This window comes from Pristis pectinata, chromosome 31 (assembly GCF_009764475.1).
Source record: "Pristis pectinata isolate sPriPec2 chromosome 31, sPriPec2.1.pri, whole genome shotgun sequence".
Taxonomy (NCBI): Eukaryota; Metazoa; Chordata; class Chondrichthyes; order Rhinopristiformes; family Pristidae; genus Pristis; species Pristis pectinata.
In genome coordinates this window covers 950,938-972,645 of record NC_067435.1, presented here as the reverse complement: position 1 = coordinate 972,645, position 21,708 = coordinate 950,938, and the positions used below count along the sequence as shown (strand labels likewise).

Genomic DNA, 21,708 nt, shown 5'->3' with positions numbered 1-21,708 from the left:
TTCCCAGAAAGTGGTGAGGAAGGCGGTTTGGTACACTTGCCTTCAGCAGTCAGGGCAGTGAGTACAGGAGTTGGGATGTCACGTTACAACTGCACGTTGGTGAGACCACACTTGGGAGTACTGTGTGAAGTTTTAGTCACCCAGCTATGGGAGGGATGTTGCCTCTTTGTGAAGGGAAGATCTTGCCTCACAAGCCTGATAGAGTTCTTTGAGGAGGTGACCAGGAAGATTGATGAGGGCAGTGCGGTGGATGTGGTTTACATGGATTTTAGTAAGGCGTTTGATAAGGTTCCTCATGGTAGGCTTCTTCAGAAGGTCAGAGGCCAAGGGATCCAAGGAAGCTTGGCTGTGTGGATTAGGAATTGGCTTGCATGTAGAAAGCAGAGGGCTGTGGTGGAAGGAGTGCCCTCGGATTGGAAGGCAGTGACTAGTGGTGTCCCGCAGGGATCGGTTCTGGGACCTCTACTTTTTGTGATATTTATAGATGACTTAGATGAGGGGGTGGAAGGCTGGGTTAGTAAGTTTGCGGACGACACTAAGATAGGCGGTGTTGTGGATAGTGTGGAGGGCTGTCGGAGCTTACAGAGGGATATTGATAGGATGCAGAGCTGGGCTGACAAGTGGCAGATGGAGTTCAATCCGGAGAAGTGTGAGGTGGTACACTTTGGAAGGACAAACTCCAGGGCAGGGTACAGGGTAAACGGCAAGGTACTTGGCAGTGTGGAGGAGCAGAGGGATCTGGGGGTTCATATTCACAGTTCATTGAAAGTTGCCTCATAGGTGGAAAGAGCAGTTAAGAAGGCCAATGGGATGTTGGCCTTCATAAATCGCAGGATTGAGTTTAAGAGCCGCGAGGTTATGATGCAGCTTTACAAAACTCTAGTTAGGCCACACTTAGAGTATTGTGTTCAGTTCTGGTTGCCTCATTATAGGAAGGATGTGGAGGCATTGGAGAGGGTGCAGAGGAGATTTACCAGGATGCTGCCTGGATTGGAGAATATTGAATATGAGGAGAGGCTTAAGGTGCTAGGTCTTTATTCACTGGAAAGGAGGAGGATGAGAGGAGACATGATAGAGGTATATAAAATATTGAGAGGAATAGATAGAGTAGACAGTCAGCGCCTCCTTCCCAGGGCACCAATGCTCAAGACGAGAGGTCATGGCTTTAAGGTTATGGGTGGGAGGTCCAGGGGAGATGTCAGAGGGAGGTTTTTCACCCAAAGAGTGGTTGGTGCATGGAATGCACTGCCTGGGGTGGTGGTGGAGGCAGATACATTGAACAGGTTCAAGAGCTTGTTGGATAGGCATATGGTGGAACGTGAGATAGAGGGATATGCGGGAGGAAAGGGTTAGGTAGTGTGAGGGTGGTCCGATGGACGGCACGACACGGTGGGCCGAAGGGCCTGTTTTGTGCTGTATGGTTCTATGGTTCTATGGTCATTGAACTAAAAAAGGTGCAGAAGAGATTCACGAGGATGTTACCTGCAGTGGAGGACTTGAGTCATAAGGAGAGGGAGCTCTTGAGTCGTAAGGCAAGGCTGGATAGGCTGGGACTTTTTTCCCTGGAGCATAGGAGGTTGAGGGGTGATCTTATAGAGGTTTGTAAGATCATGAGGACCAGAGATAAGGTGGGTGGTCAGTTTTTTTCCAAGGGTAGGAGAGGATAAAACTAGAGGGCATAGGTTTAAGGTGAGAGGAGAAAGGTTTAAAAGGGACCCGAGGGTGGGTGGAATGATCTGCCAGAGGAAGTGGTAGGGGCAGGTACAATTACAACATTTAAGAAACATTTGGACAGATATGTGGATAGGAAAGGCCTAGAGGGATATGGGCAAAACACAGGCAAATGGGACTAGTTCAGATAGACATCTTGGTCAGCATGGACGAGTTGGGCCAAAGGGCCTGCTTCCATGCTGTGTAACTCAATGACAACAGCATCGAGTCACACACCGTCCTGACTTGGAAATCTATCACCGTTCCCTGCTGGTAGCTGGCACTAACTCCTGGAAATTCTAACACAAAGGCACTGTGGAGCACCTTCACCAGAAGGTCAGAGGTTCTCTCAGTTGCTCCCCACCAACATCTCAAGGGCAATGAAGGATGGGCAATCATTGGTCAATTTACATCCTGAGAAAATTAAATAAAGAAAAATCAGAAATAACAGGCTTGCAGTGCACATTGCAGTAACGCCTGTGCTGAGCACAGTATTGAACTCAGCACGTTCAGCACTGCTGACTCAGCCCAGATGATGTTGACGTTGCCCATTCACCCGTCACCCATTGATAACAATGACGGGCATCAGCCCCCCAACCACGCCGCACAGCTCCCGCCTTTCCCCAACGCTGATTGGTCTGCATGCGCGGAAAGCCTCCCCGTGAATGGCAGACGTCGCTGTCACTTTGGCGTGCGTCTCTGTCCCGCCCCCTCCCAGCTCTCCGCCCGGATTACCCGGCCCAGGCGCCCATCAAACCAGCGGCAAGTTAGGGTGCACAAGCAGAACCCGCCCACCCCCTCTCCTCGTGATTGGCTCTGTCTTTTCGATTGAGCAGCGGCGACGCTGGGGAGTGGTCGACCGGACCGTCTATCAGCCAACCAGCCCTCCCACCCCCGCGGGAATCAGGTTAGTGCGAGAGGTCGGTGGCGGCGGCGGCGGCGGGCGGTGCGGCGGGAGTCTGGCGCTGGTGATGTCCGCTCCCGGGCGGCGGCCCTCGGACGTTCAGTCACACTTTAACCATTAAAACTTCCATTGGCGACTCCACAATGGGCAACTGCTTCAAGTCGCAGACGGGCGACGACATCTCGCTGCTGAATGACTCGGCGAGTTACGCCGGAGACGGAGCGGGCGGCGGGGCCGCCGGGACTGGGCCCGGGGCCGGGCCTGGGGCGGACGGAGCGCTCGGGGCCGCGCTGCATAGGCCGCCCGCGGCCTCCCCACCGGAGCAGGTCGGTGCGCGGCCGGGGCAGGTCGAACCACACAGTGTGCATTCGCATACCGCCGGGCACGTCCCTTCCAGCGCACTCTGGCGCCTGGCAGGCGGCTGTCCTATCGCTGCCGCCGCGCAGGGCCTCTCTGCACAGCAAGATCCCATAATAAATGACCTGATCATGGCCAGGTGAAAGGGATCAGTGCAGAGGGTCAACATGGACGTGGCGGGCCGAAGGGCCGGTGCCTGTGTGAAGTTGGTCTGGGTGTAAGTGTTGGCTGGGGTTAAATCACTGCTGTCTTTGAAACAGTGCCCTGGAATCTGGGGCTCCTCTGACAGTGTAGCACCCACTCACACCTTTACTTCACTTAGCATCCGAGTTAGGCTCATGGAGAGTCGAGGGTTGGCGAAGGCTTGGCTGTAACACCAAGATAATGTGGGGTCAAGCTCTCTGCACCTTGAATGCAGAAAGATCAAAGATGCAAATGTTTATTGAAGACTCCAGCTGCAGACTTCCTAAATTATAATTAAAGTTAAAAAGTGGAACCCAGTCACTTGCATACCACAGAAGGTTTGGGAAAGTAATCGAGAGCACCATGTGAAGAACTTGCACTTCTCCAACACTTTTCACATGTTAGCAACTCCCCAAGCCGATGTAAAGCCCTGGAAACTTTGGGCTCACATACGCTGGACTTCAGGATCCTGGGGGTACTTGACAGGATGGATGAGGATGTCTCCTTGTGGGAATATTTAGAAATTGAAGGGTTGCCCATTTCAGACAGCAATGAGGTGACTTTTTTTTCCTCCCAAAGAACTGTGAATCTTTGAAACTCTTCTTGAATGTTTTGAGGCAGAAGTAGGCAGATGCTTGACAAGCAATGGGGTGAAAGGTTGTGGGGGATTGATGGGGATGCAGAGTTGAGGTTAAAATCAGATCAGCCACAATCTTATTAAATGGCAAAGCAGGACTGAGGGGCCTCCTGCTCCAAATTCAAATGGTGGTACAATGCTGATTGAGGTGTAGGGGTATTCAGTAACTTAAGGCTGAAAACTGTAAATCCCAGAAACCTGCAGTGGGATAATGACTGATTAATCTCGGGTGTTGATTGGAGGATAAACCTGGATTCTGAAGGAAGCTCTTTGAGATGGTTGCTGGGATCTTCTGCATCACCAAGAGTTTAGCTGGGTTGGAGGAGCCTTGTATTGATGCTTCCTCTGACAATAGCATTCCCTCCAGGGCACTGCTCCTGGTTCAGTGAAGTGTCAGCCTACATTTGGTGGAACATATTAAAAGGGATCCCAAGTTTCCATCTACTCCAGTGATTTTGTGGCTGGTGTTGTCATGAAGCCAGAAATTCCCGTGGGGCTCTGGGTACTGCATTAGGTCCCCTTGCAAGGAAAGGAGTGGGAGTCTATTCTGTAACCAATAAATCCTTGAAAATGCACATGGGGACAAGGGAAGCCTCGCCGTTCTCTCCGCAGTCCAACAGCCTGTCAGCACTCACTGCCCAGGCGCGCACATGGAATGGGTGCTTGCATGGTCATCGGCTCTGTGGTATTCCAGCAGGAATCTGTAGTTTTGGGGATGGAAGGGGTGAATTGAGCTGAACAGTGATTATCCTGGGGATAAATGGAATGGATGGAGATGGCTAGGACTGCTTGCCAGAGCAATTTCTGAAATGATAATGGCTGTATTTATGATGTTTTAAAGGGTTCCAGGTTTACCTGAACTACTGTGGAAAGATTCTGGTGAATTTTGCCAGTAATTACCTGTACTGAGACACAGATTTGAGAGGTATTTGTCGTAATGTTAATCTGTCTCAAACTAAGTCAGCTGCATTTATCGGTTGTTGACACTCACATATTTACACAGTCCCTTCTTAATTCTTTTGCTATCTGGAACCTTGTACTATTGTTTCATTACTTTGTGGTTTGTGAAGTGTCTCTGGAGTGGCTTTAAGATGGTGATTTGAGCACACTTGTAGGAAGGAAGATTGGTGGGTGATGTGATAGGAAAGGATTTGAAATGGTGGAGACAGAAACATTTTTCTTGTAGGAGGAATCCAGAATTTATGGCGTAGAAACAGACCCTTTGCCCCAACTGGTCCATGCTCCAAATAGGGCCCTTCCCATTCCGTTATTCCTTAAACATAATCTATTCCCTTCTCCCGTCATGTTTATCTACGTTCCCTTTACGTATATCTACAGATTTAAAATGTGCGTGAGTGAAGTGAAAATGTAACACAGGAATGTTGGGCACAGTTCTGAGGTGCAGGTCAGTGTTATGGGGATTTAGTAAGCAGAACTTGCATTGTCCATGTGCTACTGTCTTTGAAGTAAAAGGGATGATGAGCTATGGTGTCAACTGCTTCCAGGGATGGATTTAAAAATATAAGAGTGCTTGAGCAATCAGAATGATGTGTGGAATCCATGGTCTGCACCCAGGCCTGGTCTCCCTATCTAGGGAAGGATGTACCTGCAACTGAGGAAGTGCAGCAAAGGTTCAGAACATGGATTCCTGAGTTTGTCATATGGGGAAAGATAGGTTAGGTCTTTAACCTCTTGATTTTGGAAGAATGAGAAGTGATCTCTCTAAAACACATAAAATCCCTAAGGATTTTGGCAGGGTAAGTGTGGAGTTGATGCTTTCTCTGTTGGAATATGTTGAATTGTGGTCTTCAATGAAGGGATTGACCATTCAGGACTGAGATGAATCAGAATCAGGTTTATTATCACCGACATGTTGTTTCTTCGCCCAAAGGGTGATGAATTTTTGGAATTCTCTATTTCAGAGGCCTGTGGAGGCTCATTCACAGAGTAAGAAGATTTTTTAATATTAAAGGATGTGGGAATTTGTTGGATCTTATTGAATAGCAAAGGAGGTATGAGGGGTATACGCGGGATAAGTACAATAAATGGAGGGATCTTAGGAGTGTTGATATCCAGAGAGACCTTGGGGTGCATAGGGTAGTGAAGGATAGGTGGCATGATAGTGTAGTGGTTAGTGTGACACTACTACAGCGCCAGCGACCCGGGTTCAATTCCCACCGCTGTCTCTAAGGAGTTTGCACATTCTCCCCGTGTCTGCGTGGGTTTCCTCTGGGTGCTCCGGTTTCCTCCCACATTCCAAAGACATATGGGTTAGGAGCTGTGGGCATGCTATGTAGCCACCAGAGGAGTGGCGACACTTGCGGGCTGCCCCAGCACATTCTCAGTAATGCAAAAAGACGCATTGTGTATTTCGATGTACGTGTGACTAATAAATAGATATCTTAAAGAAGGCATTTGGAATGCTTGTCTTCAAAGGCCGAGGCATTGAGTATAAGAGTTGGGATGTCATGTTGCAGATGTGCAAAGCATTGGCCTGGCTGTATAGTTCTGGTCACACACAACAGGAAGAATGTACTAGCAACAGAAAGCATGCAGAAGAGATTACCTGGATTAGAGGACTGTAGTTATAAGGAGACATTGGATAGGCTGGTTTTATTCCCACTGGAACACAGGAGGATGAGGGATGACCTTACGGAGGTTTATAAAATGATGAGGTGCATAGATGGGGTAGGTAATCAGAGTCTTTTTCCTCGGGTGGGGAGTCTAGAGCTGTAGGGGCAGGTTTAAGGTGAGGGGGGAGAAATTCAAAGGAGATCTGAGATGTAGGTTTTTCTCACGGAGGGTGGTGGGTGTGTGGAAGGAGCTGCCAGAGGAGGTGGTGGAGGCGGGTACAATTACAATATTTAAAACATGTTTGGACCGATGATTGGATAGGAAAGGAGCAGAGGGATACAAGTCTGATAAAGGCAGATGGGATTTGTGTAGATAGGTGGTGTGGTTGAATTGTTTCTGTGTTGTACAGCTCTATGACTCTACTGCTTCTATTGTGTATATTAACTCTATAAGGTTCTTTGGGCTTTTTCAACCCTTAAAAGTCTCATTAAAAGGTTCTTGGTGTGAGAAAGCCATTTGGCCCCTTGGGGCTGTTGTGCTAGTCACTTTGATCCCAGGTGATTAAATCCACCTACATGTCTTGGTTCACCAGCCTTAACACTTGATGACACAGTGAGGGTAGGATTACCCTGGACAGAATGTCTCCAGAGCGTTCTCGTGCAATGTAATTGTTTGGGCAACAGTAAAATAATTATAGAACTGGGCAGAGTTTGCATGGATTCATGAAAGGGAAATCACATTTGACAAAGGTTTTTGAGGTTGGAATTAGATAAATGGAACCAGCTGATGTGTATTTAGACTTTCAGACGGTCTTCAGTAAGATATCATATGAGGGGTTATTAAAATGAAAGCACATGGATTGGGGTTAATTGACGATTGGATAACAGACATAAAACAGATTAGGAATAAAAGAGTCATTCAGGTTGGGTGCTGCAGGGATCAGTGGTGGAGCCTCAGTCTGCTCACAATCTGTATCTGTACTTTGGATAAGGAGACGGGGTACTGTATCCAAGGTTCTGGATGATACAAAGCTGGGTGGCAATGTGGATCATAAGGAGGATGCAGGGAGACCTGGAGGATAGAGACAGGCTAAGTGAATCAGTGAGAAAATGGCAGAGGGGATGTCATTTGGAAAAATGTGAGGCTTATCCCCTTGGTAGAAAACAAAGTGGAGTATTTTTTCAATGGTTAAAGATTGTAAGGTGTTGGTTTTCAGCGGGCTCGAGACATCTTGTACCCAGATCACTGAAAGTAAACGGGCAGGAACAATTAGAAAGGTAAATGGGATCAAAATAAGTGATTGGCCAGTCAGCAGAGAAATGAAAAAAATTCTTCAGCCAGAGGATAGTGAATTCTCAACCAAAAGGGCTGTGGTGCCTCAGTCGCTCAGTATATTCAAGGCAGAGACCGACAGATTTTGATTTTAAGTGAATCAAGGGATAAGGGGCTAGTGCAGAGTAGTGCTGGGATTAGGGATTAGCCGTGAATGCCAGAGCAGGCACAAGGGCTGCAATATGTTGTTGTGGTAAGTTAGTCTTTATTGCAAGAGGTATTGAGTACGTTTTGTTCCACCTCTGTAAGGCCCTGGCGAGACCATACACATGCACAATACTGCAGCTCTAGTTTCCCTACCTAGGGAAGGATTGATTTGCAATTGAGGTTGTGCATTGAAGGTTCACAGGATTAATTCCTGGGGTGTCTGTCCTACGAGGAGGGATTAAGCAACTGAGCCCAAAGTATGAGAGGTGATATCAATGAAACAAAGCAAATTTGCTGTGGGGCTTGGCAGGGTGGTTGCAGGGAAGACGTTTACCCAGGCTGAGTATCAAAAACCAGGGGTCATGGGTTCAGACTAAGGGATCGGCCATTCAGGACCTAGATGAGAAGAAATTTCTTCACCCAGACAGTGGTGAATCTTTGGATTTGTCTACCCATGAGGGCTGTGGTGGCTCTGTCACTGACAGATATTCAAGACAGATTGCTAGCTTTTTACAAATTTAAGGGAATCGAAGGCTCTGGGGTCAGTGCAGGGAAAAGATCCGCCGTGACTTCATTGAAGGTGGAGCAGGGGAGAGGGGCGTGTGGCTCACTCTGCTTCTGTTTCTTGTTTTTGTTGCAGATCACAACTCGTTAGTCTAAAAAAAAGTCTCTTCTTCTCTGGTTTGAATAGGGAATGGGATAGACACTTTGCAGGGCTTTGGGGAACAAGCCAGGTGGATTGATTGACAGAGACCTGGCATTGGGTAAATGCTCTGCGGTAACAATTCCATCATTCTCTAAACTTCTCACCACATTCACGTACTTTTCTCCTGGGACTGATTTAGTGTTACGTTAGTTGAGGACAATCTTGCAACCCAAGTTAGTATCTTACTCATGACAAATCTGGGAATGGAATGGGGCAGTGCCTGTGATTTCAAGGCTGGTACTGTGGTACTTCCCCATAGGAAGAAAAAAGAAAACCTTCCAGCTCAAATTTAATAGGGTTCCCTTTCATGTACTTCATAGATAACCTTTATAACATTCCTTGGGTTTTTTTTTAGCTAGGGAACACAAAACGCCTGCTTATTCAACATCACATGGTCAGGCAGACCATGAATTGAGGCTTTGAGGCATGGTGGAACAGCTTGTCATGTTTCATGGATATGGGGGTGGCCTTTGTAAATAGTTGAAGGACCGCAGGTATAGATCAGGATATAATTAGATGTTTAACCACAGTATAGGGTTGGACTATAAATAGACCTGGGAAAGAGGTTTTGGTTGAGGATATATATAGTCCATGAACCACAGATGTAGTGCCCTGCTGGGAGAAGGGCTTTATGTACAAAGATATATAGACTGGTTAATAAGGGAAGATGTTGTTTAAATCTAAGGGTGGGCACCTGGGTATTCCTGCTGCTGAACTCTTTGTGGCTTTTCTTTTCCAGAAAGGATTGCTACGTGTTGGAATACAGCAGGCTTTAGAAGACCGAAAGGCAAGGCAGTAAAGCCAGACCAGGACAGAGAGAGCTTAACGTACACACGCACGCACACGCACAAAGAACAAAAGAGAGACAGAAAAAGCCACAGGCTAGGGAGAAAGGAAGACAGCACAACATGGCTGAGAGTAAGAAAGAAAGGATCAGGATTCGGGAGGAACAGAAAGGGAAAAGGGCTCACAGAGAACAGACCACAGTAAGTGAGATATGCTGCTGGGGTGGGACAGGTGTTTGGGTGTAGGGCTTGGGGCCAAGTGATTGGGCATGCTGATAGGGCGGGGGCATGTGATTGGGTGTGGGTGCTGAGGGAGGGGCATGTGATTGGGCGTGGGTGCTGAGGGAGGGGCATGTGATTGGGCGTGGGTGCTGAGGGAGGGGCATGTGATTTGGCATGTTGGTGGGGTTGATGGGGAAGGGTAATTGGGTAAGCCAGAAGGGGGAAGGGTGATTGGGTGCACTGGGTCACGAGGGTGGGTGATTGGGCATACCGGGGGTGGGGTTTGGTTGGATGGGCGATTATAAACATTACTGGCAGGGGAGGGGAATGATCGACATTGGTGAGGGGTGCGTGTGATCAGTTGGCAGGGGAGGGGGGTGGCGAAGGGGAGACCACCTGTGATTCCGGCTCCTGATCACTATCCAGTAAAAACCCACCCATGCTGTGAATCTTGTTTACCCGGAAACTGGGAATTGTCTGCCAGTTCTCATGATAAAGCATCACAGGGCACTTTGGGTTTAAGATAATCAGGGATTTAGACAAAGAAAGCAAAGGGAGACTCTTCCCAGCGGCTGAAGTTATTTGTTAAGTGGCAGAGAATCAAAACGATTTCCACATGAAGCAGAGGCAGCAAAAAAATTCCTTTTATACAACAAGCTGTTGGGATTTGGGATGTTTGGGATAAGGTGGTGGGTATTGATGCAATTGTTGGGTTGACTTGGAATTAGAAAAGTAATTGAAGGAGAAAGAATATCAAGGAGAGGGAAAGAGGACTTAACTGGATTATCTTCGGGAAGTTTCTGCAAACTATTTGGGTTGAATATTTGGTTGGGTTAAATTTTTTTGTGAGTGCATGGTCAATAAATATTGCCCACCCCTCACTGCCCTGGGGGAAGTGAGTGGTAACCACCTACTTGACCTTTGTAGCCCTTCTGGTGGGGGAGCTCTCACAGTGCTCTTGTGTAGGGAGGGTCAGGATTTAGACTCTTCCACAATAAAGGAATGGCAGTATATTTCCCAGTCAGGGTTGTATGTAACTTGGAGGAACCAGCAGGTGCCCATGATCTCTTTGACAGTAGGGGTGATGGATTTGAAAAATGCACAATGTACTCAGTACAGTAGAGCACAGGAACAGGCCCTTTGGCCCCTGACGTCTGTGCCGACCATGATACCAATTTAAACTAATCTGTACCCTTCAATTCCCACCGGTTCACGTGTCTGTCTGAATGCTTCTTAAACATTGCTACTGCATCTGCCTCTACCACCTCCCCGGCAGCATGTTCCAGGTACCCTCCGCTCTCCGTGTAAAAGAAAATTTGCCTCTCAAGTCAACTTTAAACTTTCCTCTTTCACGTTAAATGCATGTCCTCTAGTATTTGACATTTCTACTCTGGGGAAAAGATTCTGACTGCCTACCCTATCTGTGCCTCTCATAATTTTATAAACTTCTGTCAGGTCTCCCCTCAGCCTGTGGCAATCCAGAGAAAACAATACAAGTTTGTCCAATTTCTTATAGGTCATACTCTCTAATCCAGCCAACATCCTGGTGAACCTCTTCTGCATCTTCTCCAAAGCCTCCACATCCTTTCTGTAATGGGGTGACCAGAACTACACACAATACTCCAAATGTGGCCTAACCAAAGTTTTATACAACTGCAACATGACTTCCTGACTTTAAAAGTCAATGCCCTGACCAATGAAGGCAAGCATGCCGTATGCTCTCCTTACCACTCTATCTACTTGTCACTTTCAGGGAGCTATGGACTTGCTCCACAAGATCTGCCTGTACATCAGTGCTCCTCAGGGTCCTGCCATTGACTGTGTACTTTTCCCTCATTATTTAGTCCCCAAAGTGCAGCACCTCACACTTGTCCGGATTAAACTTCATCTGCCACTTCTCTGCCCACATTTCCAACCGCTCTCTATTCTGCTGAATCTTTTAACAACCTTCCCCACTATCCACAACGCCACTAATTTTTGTCTCGTCTGCAAACTTACAATCAACCCACCTTCACTTTTGTCCAAGTCATATACTGAATATAATGTAGATGGTGTACTCTAGTCATGGTGCACTGGGGCTGGAGGGAATGGATGTTTAAAGGGGTGGGTGGGGTATGGATCAGGTGGCCTATTTTGTCCTGGATGTTGTGGAGCTTCTTGTGTTGTTGTTGAGCTTCTGTGGGTTTGCAGCTGCACTCCAAGCATGTGGAGAGTGTTGATGGCCTGTGTTTGTGCTGTACCGTTTCCCGTTGAACGAAGTACTGGTGGTCGCTAGGCCTTTAGAGCTGTAATCCAGAGATCAGCAGAAGGGAGTGAAATTGGGTGTGTGTGAGTGTGTGTGTGTGGGTGTGTGTCTGCCTGTGTGTGGGTGTGTGGGTGCATGGGGGTGTGTGTGTGTGTTTGCACGCGCGCACACAGCTGGTTGTCTGATACGTTCCTCAGCACCACAGGAACCAGGAAGACTGACTGCTCCAGCAGTTCCAAGTGCTTCTGATTGCTCTGTTTACTCGGTTGCTGTGGGCGGTGTTGGGGGAATGCGGTGAGGCTGAGTTGTTCAGGAAGTTCTTTGACTAATTTTTGCATCTGCAGTGTTGCACGCTGTTGATTGAAGGCTGCTGTTGCGTGTGGGGATGAACCCACTAACATAGCACATGGTTCCTCAGTACTGAAGGCAGTTTTAACTCTGGTTTGATAGCGAAATGAAGCAACTGGGTTGTGCCAAGCATCACACATAGGTCCTTTAACCAGCTGGTGACGAAGGGCTCCTCCACTTGCTGTAAGGTTTCTGATTATCTTACCCAGTGAAACAAATACTAATTATAGTGGCTCCTGTGCAGGTAGTTCGTTAAATCATCCTTTCCAGCCTTGTTGCTTTCCTTTGATCTTCCCTGCCCCTTCCTCCAAACACTCAGCTCAGAATAGTGCCGGGGAACATTGTGCCCATCTAAGAGGGCAACTGGGCCTTAGTCTTGGATCTCCCTAAATCCGGCAGGGCTGACAGTGCTGCACTCCCACAGCACCGCACTGAATTCTCAGCTAAGATCATGATGCATGGGTCTGTGAAATTGGTGACTAGGGAGACGGGTGTTACTCACTGGTCCAAGGCTGAGAGTGTTAAAACAGCAACATTTTGTGAGAGACTGAAACTGGTAGACACAGAGGGGAATGTTCCCCAAGAGGAAAAGCCACAATTTATGCAAAAGGATAAACATAAGGAAAGAAATGATTTCAGGGCAAGCTCCAAAAGCAAAGTACTGCAGATGCTGGAAATCTGAAATAAAAAAGAAAAGGCTAGTGTGACCCAGCCACAGATGCTGCCTGACCTACTGAGCAGCATTTCCTATTTTTATCTATTAATTATCTTGTTTACCTACAAGCACTTTGTTAAAATAACATTAAGAACTGCTTACAACAGTAATATTAATAGTCTCTAGCTGAACCATGTTTATCATTCCCATTGTTTTAGCTGGTTTAGAGACCCAACACCTGATAACTCGGATAATCGATGTGGGTTTCTGAGTTCAATGTTTGGTGTGATGCTCTAATGATATTTTGCTCCATGTTTCCTCTGGGGTAAATTTGACAAGTGCCACCAATAATCTGTTTAAGGCTGTCCTTGAAGTGAAGGTTACTGTGATCATGGCCAGTGTAACACTCCTGCCTGCACACTACTCAGGATTTAACTGATGGTCCCTCCTCTTTCTTAGCCCTGGGCTGCTGAGTGAACACTCTGCCCGATTTCAGCTCTGGGATTGTCCCTGGGTACTTGGTGGTTTAGTTGGTTCATGTCCAACCAGACACTGCTTTTCCTGCCTGCCGTGCTTTTGGACAAACCTTACAGAACGATGCAGCACATTGTGCAGTTGGTCCCCGTCTCCTCCTCTTCCCTTGCATTCTGTAGAGATTTTGTGCTCAAGTATTATCCTGTTCTGTTTTGGAGCTATGTTATTGAATTTGCTTCCATTGTGTGTTCCGGTTTTGGCAACTCACTAAGTAGAATTTCCCACTGTTAGTCACTTCAAGTTCCTGTCCTGTGGTTACCAACCCCCTGCCAGGGAGTAGTGGAACCCCTGAAGCAACTGAACAATGAACAACTTGGTCAGAATGGGCTTCTTAATCTTGTCAGCTGAAACTCCTGGATACCCAAGAAATGATTTCCATGTGTTTCAGGAACAAGCACAAATTCCAGTTTATCACCCAACACCGAGTCAAACCCGCCTGGCAACACAGCTGACGGAGGAGGAACAGATTCGAATAGCACAGAGACTCGGCCTGATCCAGCACCTTCCCAAGGGCAGCTTTGACTGCGGCAGGGAAACCCAAAACAAGAAGATCAAGGAGTGAGTATCCTGGTAACAACAGCATGGTGCTTAAATTACTCAAATGATGATCCCAGGGTTTATTTTTTTCTGTGGTTGTTGGGAACTTTAAGTTAACTGAATGAGTTATCACTGAGCATGGAACTACCGGATTGTGCCTCAATCCTCTGGTTCACTGACAGGGGAGGACATTTATATTGAATTCGTTTTTGGGCTGCAGACATTCCTGGCCGGTCTCTTGCTGCCTTTGAGGTGGTGGTGAACTGCTTTAGTCCTGGCATTGCTCCCATTGTAGGGTTGGGCAGTGATTCCGGCTGCAGACCCAGTGATGGTGAGGGAACGGTACGTTTCCAAGTCAGGATGGTGTGTGTCGGCAGGTTCCTGTTCACCTGCTCTCCTTCTCCTCCTCCTCCTCCTCCTCCTATATCATGATGTGAAAGGAGACCATTCGGTCCATCGTGTCTATGCCATTTACCAGAGCAATCCCATCTAAACCCTTCCATCACTTACTTCCCTGTCACTTATTCTCATGTCCATTAATTCCCCCCAGTTCTCCTACCACCTGCCTAAACTAGGGGTAGTATGCAGTAGCCAATTAACCTATTAACCACTACTATTTGGGAGATGGGAGGAAACCCATACAGTCACAGGGAGAATGTGCAAACTCCACGCAGACAGCACCAGACCTCAGGATTGAACCCAGGTCACTGGATTTGTCGGGCAGCAGCTCTACCTGAAGTGCTACACGGCGGCAGAGGCTGCAGACTTGGAACGTGCCGTAGGTGTAGCCTAGGTAAGTAATTGCAGAGCAGCTTGTAGTTGGAAACCTGCCACTGGCTTACAACCTGCCTTAGTGTGAATGCAGCCTGTGAGTAATGCATTGATAACTCCTGTGAAATGGCTCAGCAAGTCTCCTGAGGCCAGTTAGGGACGGTGATTAATGCTCTTTCCAGCAACGTTTCCATCATGTGAAAATGCACAGGGGGCTGCACGTAGGTGGGGGACTTTTGATCTATAGCCCTGGTGTTTACTGTTGGGTAACATCCAGTTCCTTGTGGAGAGCAGCAACAGTGCTGCAGCGGGTAGTGTTCTGCCTCACAGCTTAGTGACCCGGGTTCAATCTGACCTCTGCTGCTGTCTGTGTGGAGTTTGCATGTCCTCGCTGTGACTGTGTGGGGTTCCCCCGGGTGCTCTGGTTTCCTCCCACATCCCAAAGACGTGCGGGTTGTTAGGTTCATCGACTGCTGTAAATTTCCCCCAGTGTGTGGGTGGGGGGTAGAATCTGGGGGGAGTTGATGGGAATGTGGGGAGAATAAAATTGGATTAGTGGATGTGGGTGGTTGGTGGTAGGGCAGACCGGATGGGCTGAAGGGCCTGTTTGTGTGCTGTCTGCCTCTATGGAAGGTAATTTTGAATCTGTTGTGATTGACAGTCGGCTCAGGTGTAAAATTAGAAGCTGGTCCAACCTCAGCCAGTCCGAATTTTGAACACCTTTAATCTTTGTTCCGATGTGACGTAACCTGACCTGACCCAGAGGCACTTGCAGGACATTGTGCCTGGACACTGACCTGAGTCACACTTAACATCCATGCCTGAAAAAAAGCACTTGCAGCCTAGGGACATCACTCGCTCCTTTCTGCAGCAAGCGCTTGTCACTGCCTGTCTATGGCTCCCACTCACAACTGGAACTGATGCCCACGGAGGTGCCTCCTGACCCTGGGCAACGTTCCCTATAAACTCCCTGAAGTTGTCTGAAAGTAACCAACCCATCGGGCAAATCCCTTGTCAGCCCCCTGTACGTGTCAATGCAACACGGCTGCTCCTGTCTGGCTGAAGTACTGGGCAGTATGGCACAGTGTTACCTGGTCTGATCCGGACCTGAATGTACCCACCCGATCCAGACCCGTGCAGGTAGTCGGGTTCCACAGAGCGCAGACTGGGAGCTGGGGATTCACTCAGCACCAATGAGGGAAGGTAGGGCATTGACATATCGTAATGAGAGACATTAATGTTTACAAAGGAAGAAACTAGCCAAAGTTGCCGTGTGTCCCCCACAGACTGAGACTCGGGGAAAGGAAATCGAGGAAATAGCGTGGAAACAGTGGAGAGGTGGAAGGGGAGGGGCCAAGTGGCCCACCCCTGCTTTCGTCGTTATTTCAGATCACAACTGGCTAATCCTTCATATCAAAGTGCCTCATATTCCCTGTTTTGCTAATTACTTAACATTGCGTTCTGTGGATACTGACCACCCTGCCGTGGTCACAGGGTCTCCACATTTATTCCTGGCACCCCCTCAGAACTTCTGTCATCTACAGAGAACGACCCAGCCTCTCTGGATAACTGAAGCCTCATCCCTGGGGCTGGTGCAGTAAATCTCCTCTGCACCACCTCCGGGCTTTGTTGCTCTCCCCATGGTGCCCAGAGGTGCACATGTGCATCCCTCCAGCCCAGGTCTAACCAGTGGTTTAGAACTGTCTGCCCTGTGGCCCTGTTTAGCATATCATTTGGTTTGTTCCTTCCTGACCAGCCACCACTTGTGTACATCAACCGTCTGCTCTCTGTTGTTCCATCTACATGCTAGTTAAATAATTTTTGTACATTCTTTGTCCCCGTAGGTGTGTGATCTGCATGATGGACTTTGTATACGGCGATCCGATCCGGTTCCTGCCGTGTATGCATATATACCACATGGAATGCATCGACGAGTGGCTCATGAGGTCCTTCACTTGCCCGTCGTGTATGGAGCCCGTGGATGCAGCCTTGCTCTCCTCCTATGAGACCAACTGACCTGACTTGGCTTCGCCAAGCCTCACTGCACTTTGAATGTCGTGCTGCCAAAAGGAGTGAAGAAATGGGCAGGGCTGGGGTGGTGGGAGGGTGGTGGACGGTTTGGGGTGAAAAGGGGGGAAATCTTGCACTCACTCAGACCAAAGAATTATCCTGTCGTCCTTCTCCCACCCCTCCCTCCACCCCACCCAGAAAATCAACCATAGCTTTTGTTCGTACCAGACAGTACATTTGTCCAGCTGACGATGCTGCCACTTGGCCAAATGTTCTACTTAACACTGACCAGCAGAAAGGGAAGTGATTAAAACCAGAGTGAGGGCAGGAGTGCCGCTCAAACAGCGCAAAGGCGTTTGGTTCTTTAGCTTTCTTTGCACGTACGGTATTGGTGCCCTTCACACCATCGGCTTCGCTCACTGAAGGACAAAGCAGAAACTTGGCTTTGACCTTTAAGGGTGATTTTCCTCCTTTTGTTGGTGGTCAATTGCCACGATGCCTTCACCTCGGTGGCTGCTTCCGGCTGTACAACTGCTGTGGGACCCTGGTTTGTGATTGGCGGTGGGCTGGGTTTAAACCTGGATAATCCTTCACTGGGCAGGTTGATGATTCCACCGATGATGGGAAGTTGAAGGGTCATTTGAACAGACTCGGAACCTTGGCAGTGATTGTTGGTGGGAGTTGATTCTTTTTCAAACTCAGGATGTGGTTGCTGACGGGGCCGGGGTTTGCTGCCCTTGATGAGGTGCTACTTTGAACCACTGCAGTCTGCATGGTGAAGATGCTGCATCATTGTCATTTCTCTCTGCGTGGGTGTACTTCACCTGCTGCAAGCTTCCTGCTGGGATGGACCTAATCTCCAGGACAAACGGGAAACATTTAATCCTATGTTGTCTCCACTCCAGAGCCAAGGACGTTCCAGCCCCAAACTGCAGAACACAGATGACTGCTTGTGTAACACACCCAAAGGGGAGCTCAGAGTTCCCGTGGACCCCTTCAACACCGTCGGTGAGAGAATGGGCCTCCTCATCCTCTGCCAACCTGCCCTGCGACACAACACTTCCCTGACTGTGGCTCTGGAAGATGTGGATCATTTTCCGAATGTTGTGAGCCACATCTCAGCGAAGGCAGTCATTGATGATGAAGTACTCCACCACCTGTGCACAGCCTTCAGCAGCTGAGAGAAGCAGAGTTCCATCCTCAAGCACTGGGCTCATTGTCGAGCAGGCTGCAACAGAGATGGGGATTATTGGCACCTCAAAGTACTGAAGTGCTTCCCCAAATGCTATCTCTGCAAAATCCTCCCAATTCATTAACAAACCAACATCAGCACCCTCCTCCAGGGCAACCTCCCTGGCACCGAGACTTGCTGTGTTCAGCCTGTTCCGATACCCCGATGTGACCACGGCTCACCACCAGACCTCTGATGGTCTACTCCATGCTCTGGGAAGGGATTGATCTCCTTCAAGATGCAGCTTCACAGACTCATGGAAATCCCCGACCTGTGACCAGTCGAGATGGCGGAAGAGCATCTGGGACGTCTGAATCCCTGGAGCTGTACGGGAGTACAATGCAAACACTGGAAGAGCAAACTGTCCACACACCCGTCTTATCAAGCACCTCTTGTGACAGTGTCTGCAGGGAGCACACTCACCTCGTCAGCCACCTCAGCCCACAGAGCTGGGACGGGAGAAGGTGGGGCTTCCTGCACTGGAACATCGCAGTGTTGCAGGGATGGCATTATATTTCCAGGCTTGGATGGTATGTGACGTGGAGATGGTGATGTGCCTTGTCCTTCAGCTATCTCTCACTTGTCCAGCAGTCAGTGAATTAGCAGCACCCCTCTGACCCAAGGCTGCTGAGCTCCCTACAGCAACCCACCCATGCTCCTGAGAGCAGCCTCCTTGGTGCTTGGTTGGAATCGAACTCGGGACCTTCCTGCCGGAACGCTGGGAACTGTAAGGAGGGAGCGAATAGTTTTAAGAGCGATGGAAAGGTTGAAGATGTTTCAAGGGAGCCACACTTTGTCTTTTACTGAATCCTGCATCTGCCGCAGCCTGTGCTGGGGCAGGAAGGTGTTTCCTCTCTTGCATCTGTTGTCCTTGATCCTGACCAGCAGGCTCTGGATGTTTTCCAACAGTGGGAAAGAAGGTCTGAGGTTTCACTGGGTGCTAAGATGTCTGTGGCAGCTGGATTCTGCACACGGGAGATCTGGGAGAAGCCTGCCATTGGCCTGCAGTCATGTGGAACGCTTCGAGGGATTGGCCCAATTTACCACGCATGTTTGCTCCAGAGATCTCGTGTTGATGTAGGAGGTTTTCTGAATCTTGATGCTAATTAACCACCACGGAAAGTGACAAAGGCAGGAAACCTGATTCATCAAATGACCAGCTTCTTTCACTGTCCTTTTAATTCATCATCCTTGGACAGTCAGTAGTTGTTTCCCCTCTCCTGCTGTTCCCCCTCTACCCTGTAAATCTTCTTCCTCATGTGAGGAGGATGGTTTCAGTAGATCATTTAAAGATTTTGAAGTAAACTTTCCTTACATTTGTTGACTGCTGCACTGTTCTCTCAGTGGTGTCTGTGGGTGTGGTACCTCCTGCTGGCCTCCCTGACCATCAGGTGTGAAGCTGGGCTGTGAGTGAAGGTCTGTTACTTGACAGTGTGGTGGGGACCCTTGTACTTTATAGCAGGGGTTCTCTGGGTATGACTCGATCTATAATTCTGTCACAGTGCAAATCACTCGGGCTCTTTAACTGTTGGTCAAGAGCCGGCCAGCAACCAGATATTTATACCCCATTTCTAATACTTTTCATGATTTTGTAAAGAAAGTGTTTAAAGAATGATCTTGTTTTTCAAATGTTCATGTTTTATTGCCTGGGATGTGAATGTTTCCTGGAGACTGCAGCAGAATTCTTGGAAGATTCTTAGTACCTCTCAGATCAGTTGATGGTGACTATCCCAGGGCTTGGAGCTGGAACCCTCCTGGTCTCTCTGGGTCTGTACACTGAGCGACCTTGAGCACCCCTTTCAATGGATGTCCCCAGCACCCAGGACAAGGCAGTGTGAAACCTGAATGTGGTCAGGTTTACTGTTACATGTGCATTTGTGTAAAATTCTCCTATTTTTAGGGGAGGTGTTAATGTAAAGATTTAAAATAATCTGACAGGATGGTGTGATTTGCACCCAGGAGGTACAGATGTTGAGCATTTATTTCTGACTTACAGTTGTTAACCAGCAGCCACCGTGTAGTTTGGAGAATTCTGGTCGTAGCAGGGCATCCCTTGGTTGTTCTCTGGCTCCTAGAATTGATTCAGACTAGGCTCTGGTTCCAATTGGTCCACCCCAGAGAGTGACTGTTGGTCTCTATTTGACCATAGGTGTGGGGCATTGCAGTCACCTCTATCCTCAATGCACTTCCACAGCAGCTGACTGTGCTTAGTTATAGCACCCTGAATCCTCCCTCAGCTGAGATCAGCCGTGATCCACCCTGTGATGCTCTGGTCTCTGCTCCTACACCAGCTGGTGCCTTTACCTAACGACGTCAGGTGGAACCTCCAAAGTGCCGGGTAACCCTTGCGCTGCCTCAGAACTCTGCAGACTGAAATCCTCTGCGATTGCACCCTGTCTCTTTAATTTAGAAATCCTGCTTTGTGAAGCATGTGCAGTTGAGCTGCTTTTAGCTTCAGAGTTATCCTTGTGCTGTGCCTGAGATGGATCTAAGTTGATCCCATTGGTGGGAGAGAGCAAAGCCAGGCTGACTCCCCTGATGGAAAATGAAGCCTTGCTGAGCTGATGTGATACTTGGACGGGGGTGTGTGGGGGTGGAGACAGGGGTGTGGATTTGCTGTAAGCTTGCACAGTCTGTGACTGAAAGTAAGGCAGATGTAGAACTTAAAAACTAATAACGTGTTGAGAAATTGTGTCTGTCCATGTAAACCTGTGCCGCAGTCACACCCTCACAGGAATGACTGAACCGGCTGTCCCATTAAGCGAGGATTTATAATAGAAACATAAAAAGGAGGGAAAGTCTGACTTTGAATTATATTTTGTGACGGCACCTCCCAAAACACATCCCTCACTTGTGAGGGAGACTTGTTCCATAATGTCTGTTACATGCAGACTCAACATTAGCAAAGAGCTTCCACTGTCAAAGGGAAGGTTCAGACTATTCCCTGGGAAATGGCAGCACCAGGAATGCACGATAAAAGCACACGGCCCAGCCAAGCACACGGCCCAGCCAAGCACACGGCCCAGCCAAGCACACGATGAAATGCAAGCAATCTTAGGATTTCTTTATTGGACAGGACAGTCCACAATGAAAATCATGACAGGGTTGGGAGTCACAATTCAATGTGGGTGAGTTTTTGTGCCAACAGGCTGTGGAAACAATAGAAATAGAGTTTCAGTTGATACTGAGCCTAGGGTTCAGAAACTTACCATCATCTGACTAAGTCAGAACAGAGGCTGATCTGCCTGGCTAGATGATGTGCCTGGCTGGACATAAATCATGTAAACCAAGAAAACAACTTAGTGTATAAAGAAAACTGGTATTAACTGCACTTTTTGAAATTTTTGCATGCTAATTTTAGCCAATGCAAGCTCAAGTGTCCAAGGCTGGAGATTAGTCCAAGGTTTAACCGTGGCTGTGTAGAGATAAACTTAGAACATTACAGCCCTTCAGCCCACAATGTTGTGCTGACATTTTATCCTGCTCTAAGATCTAACTAACACTTCCCTCCCACATAGCCCTCCATTTCTCTATCATTCATGTGTCTATCTAACAGTCTCTTAGATGTTCCTAATGTATCTGCCCCCACCACCTCTGCCGGCAGTGCGTTCCATGCACCCACCACACTCCTTGTTTAAAAAAAACTTACCTCTGATATTCCACCCGCCCCTCCCTCTCCCCCCCCCCCCCCCCCCCCCCCAATACCTTCCTCCAATCACCTTAAAATTATGCCCCCTTGTACTAGCCATTGTCACCTTGGGAAAAAGTCTCAGACTGTCCACTCAATCTATGCCTCTTATCATCTTGTATCACCTCTATC

At 48.3% G+C, this 21,708-nt stretch overlaps 1 protein-coding gene across 1 annotated transcript; it reads left to right on the top strand.

Annotated features, from left to right (window-relative positions):
* The first annotated feature begins 2,638 nt into the window (after positions 1–2,638).
* Positions 2,639–21,562, top strand: LOC127585028 (RING finger protein 11-like). The gene is made up of 3 exons (XM_052042150.1): positions 2,639–2,940; positions 13,728–13,897; positions 16,492–21,562. The coding sequence occupies exons 1-3, from the start codon at positions 2,758–2,760 to the stop codon at positions 16,661–16,663; spliced, it is 525 nt and encodes a 174-aa protein (XP_051898110.1). The 5' UTR covers positions 2,639–2,757; the 3' UTR covers positions 16,664–21,562.
* The last annotated feature ends 146 nt before the right edge of the window (positions 21,563–21,708 follow it).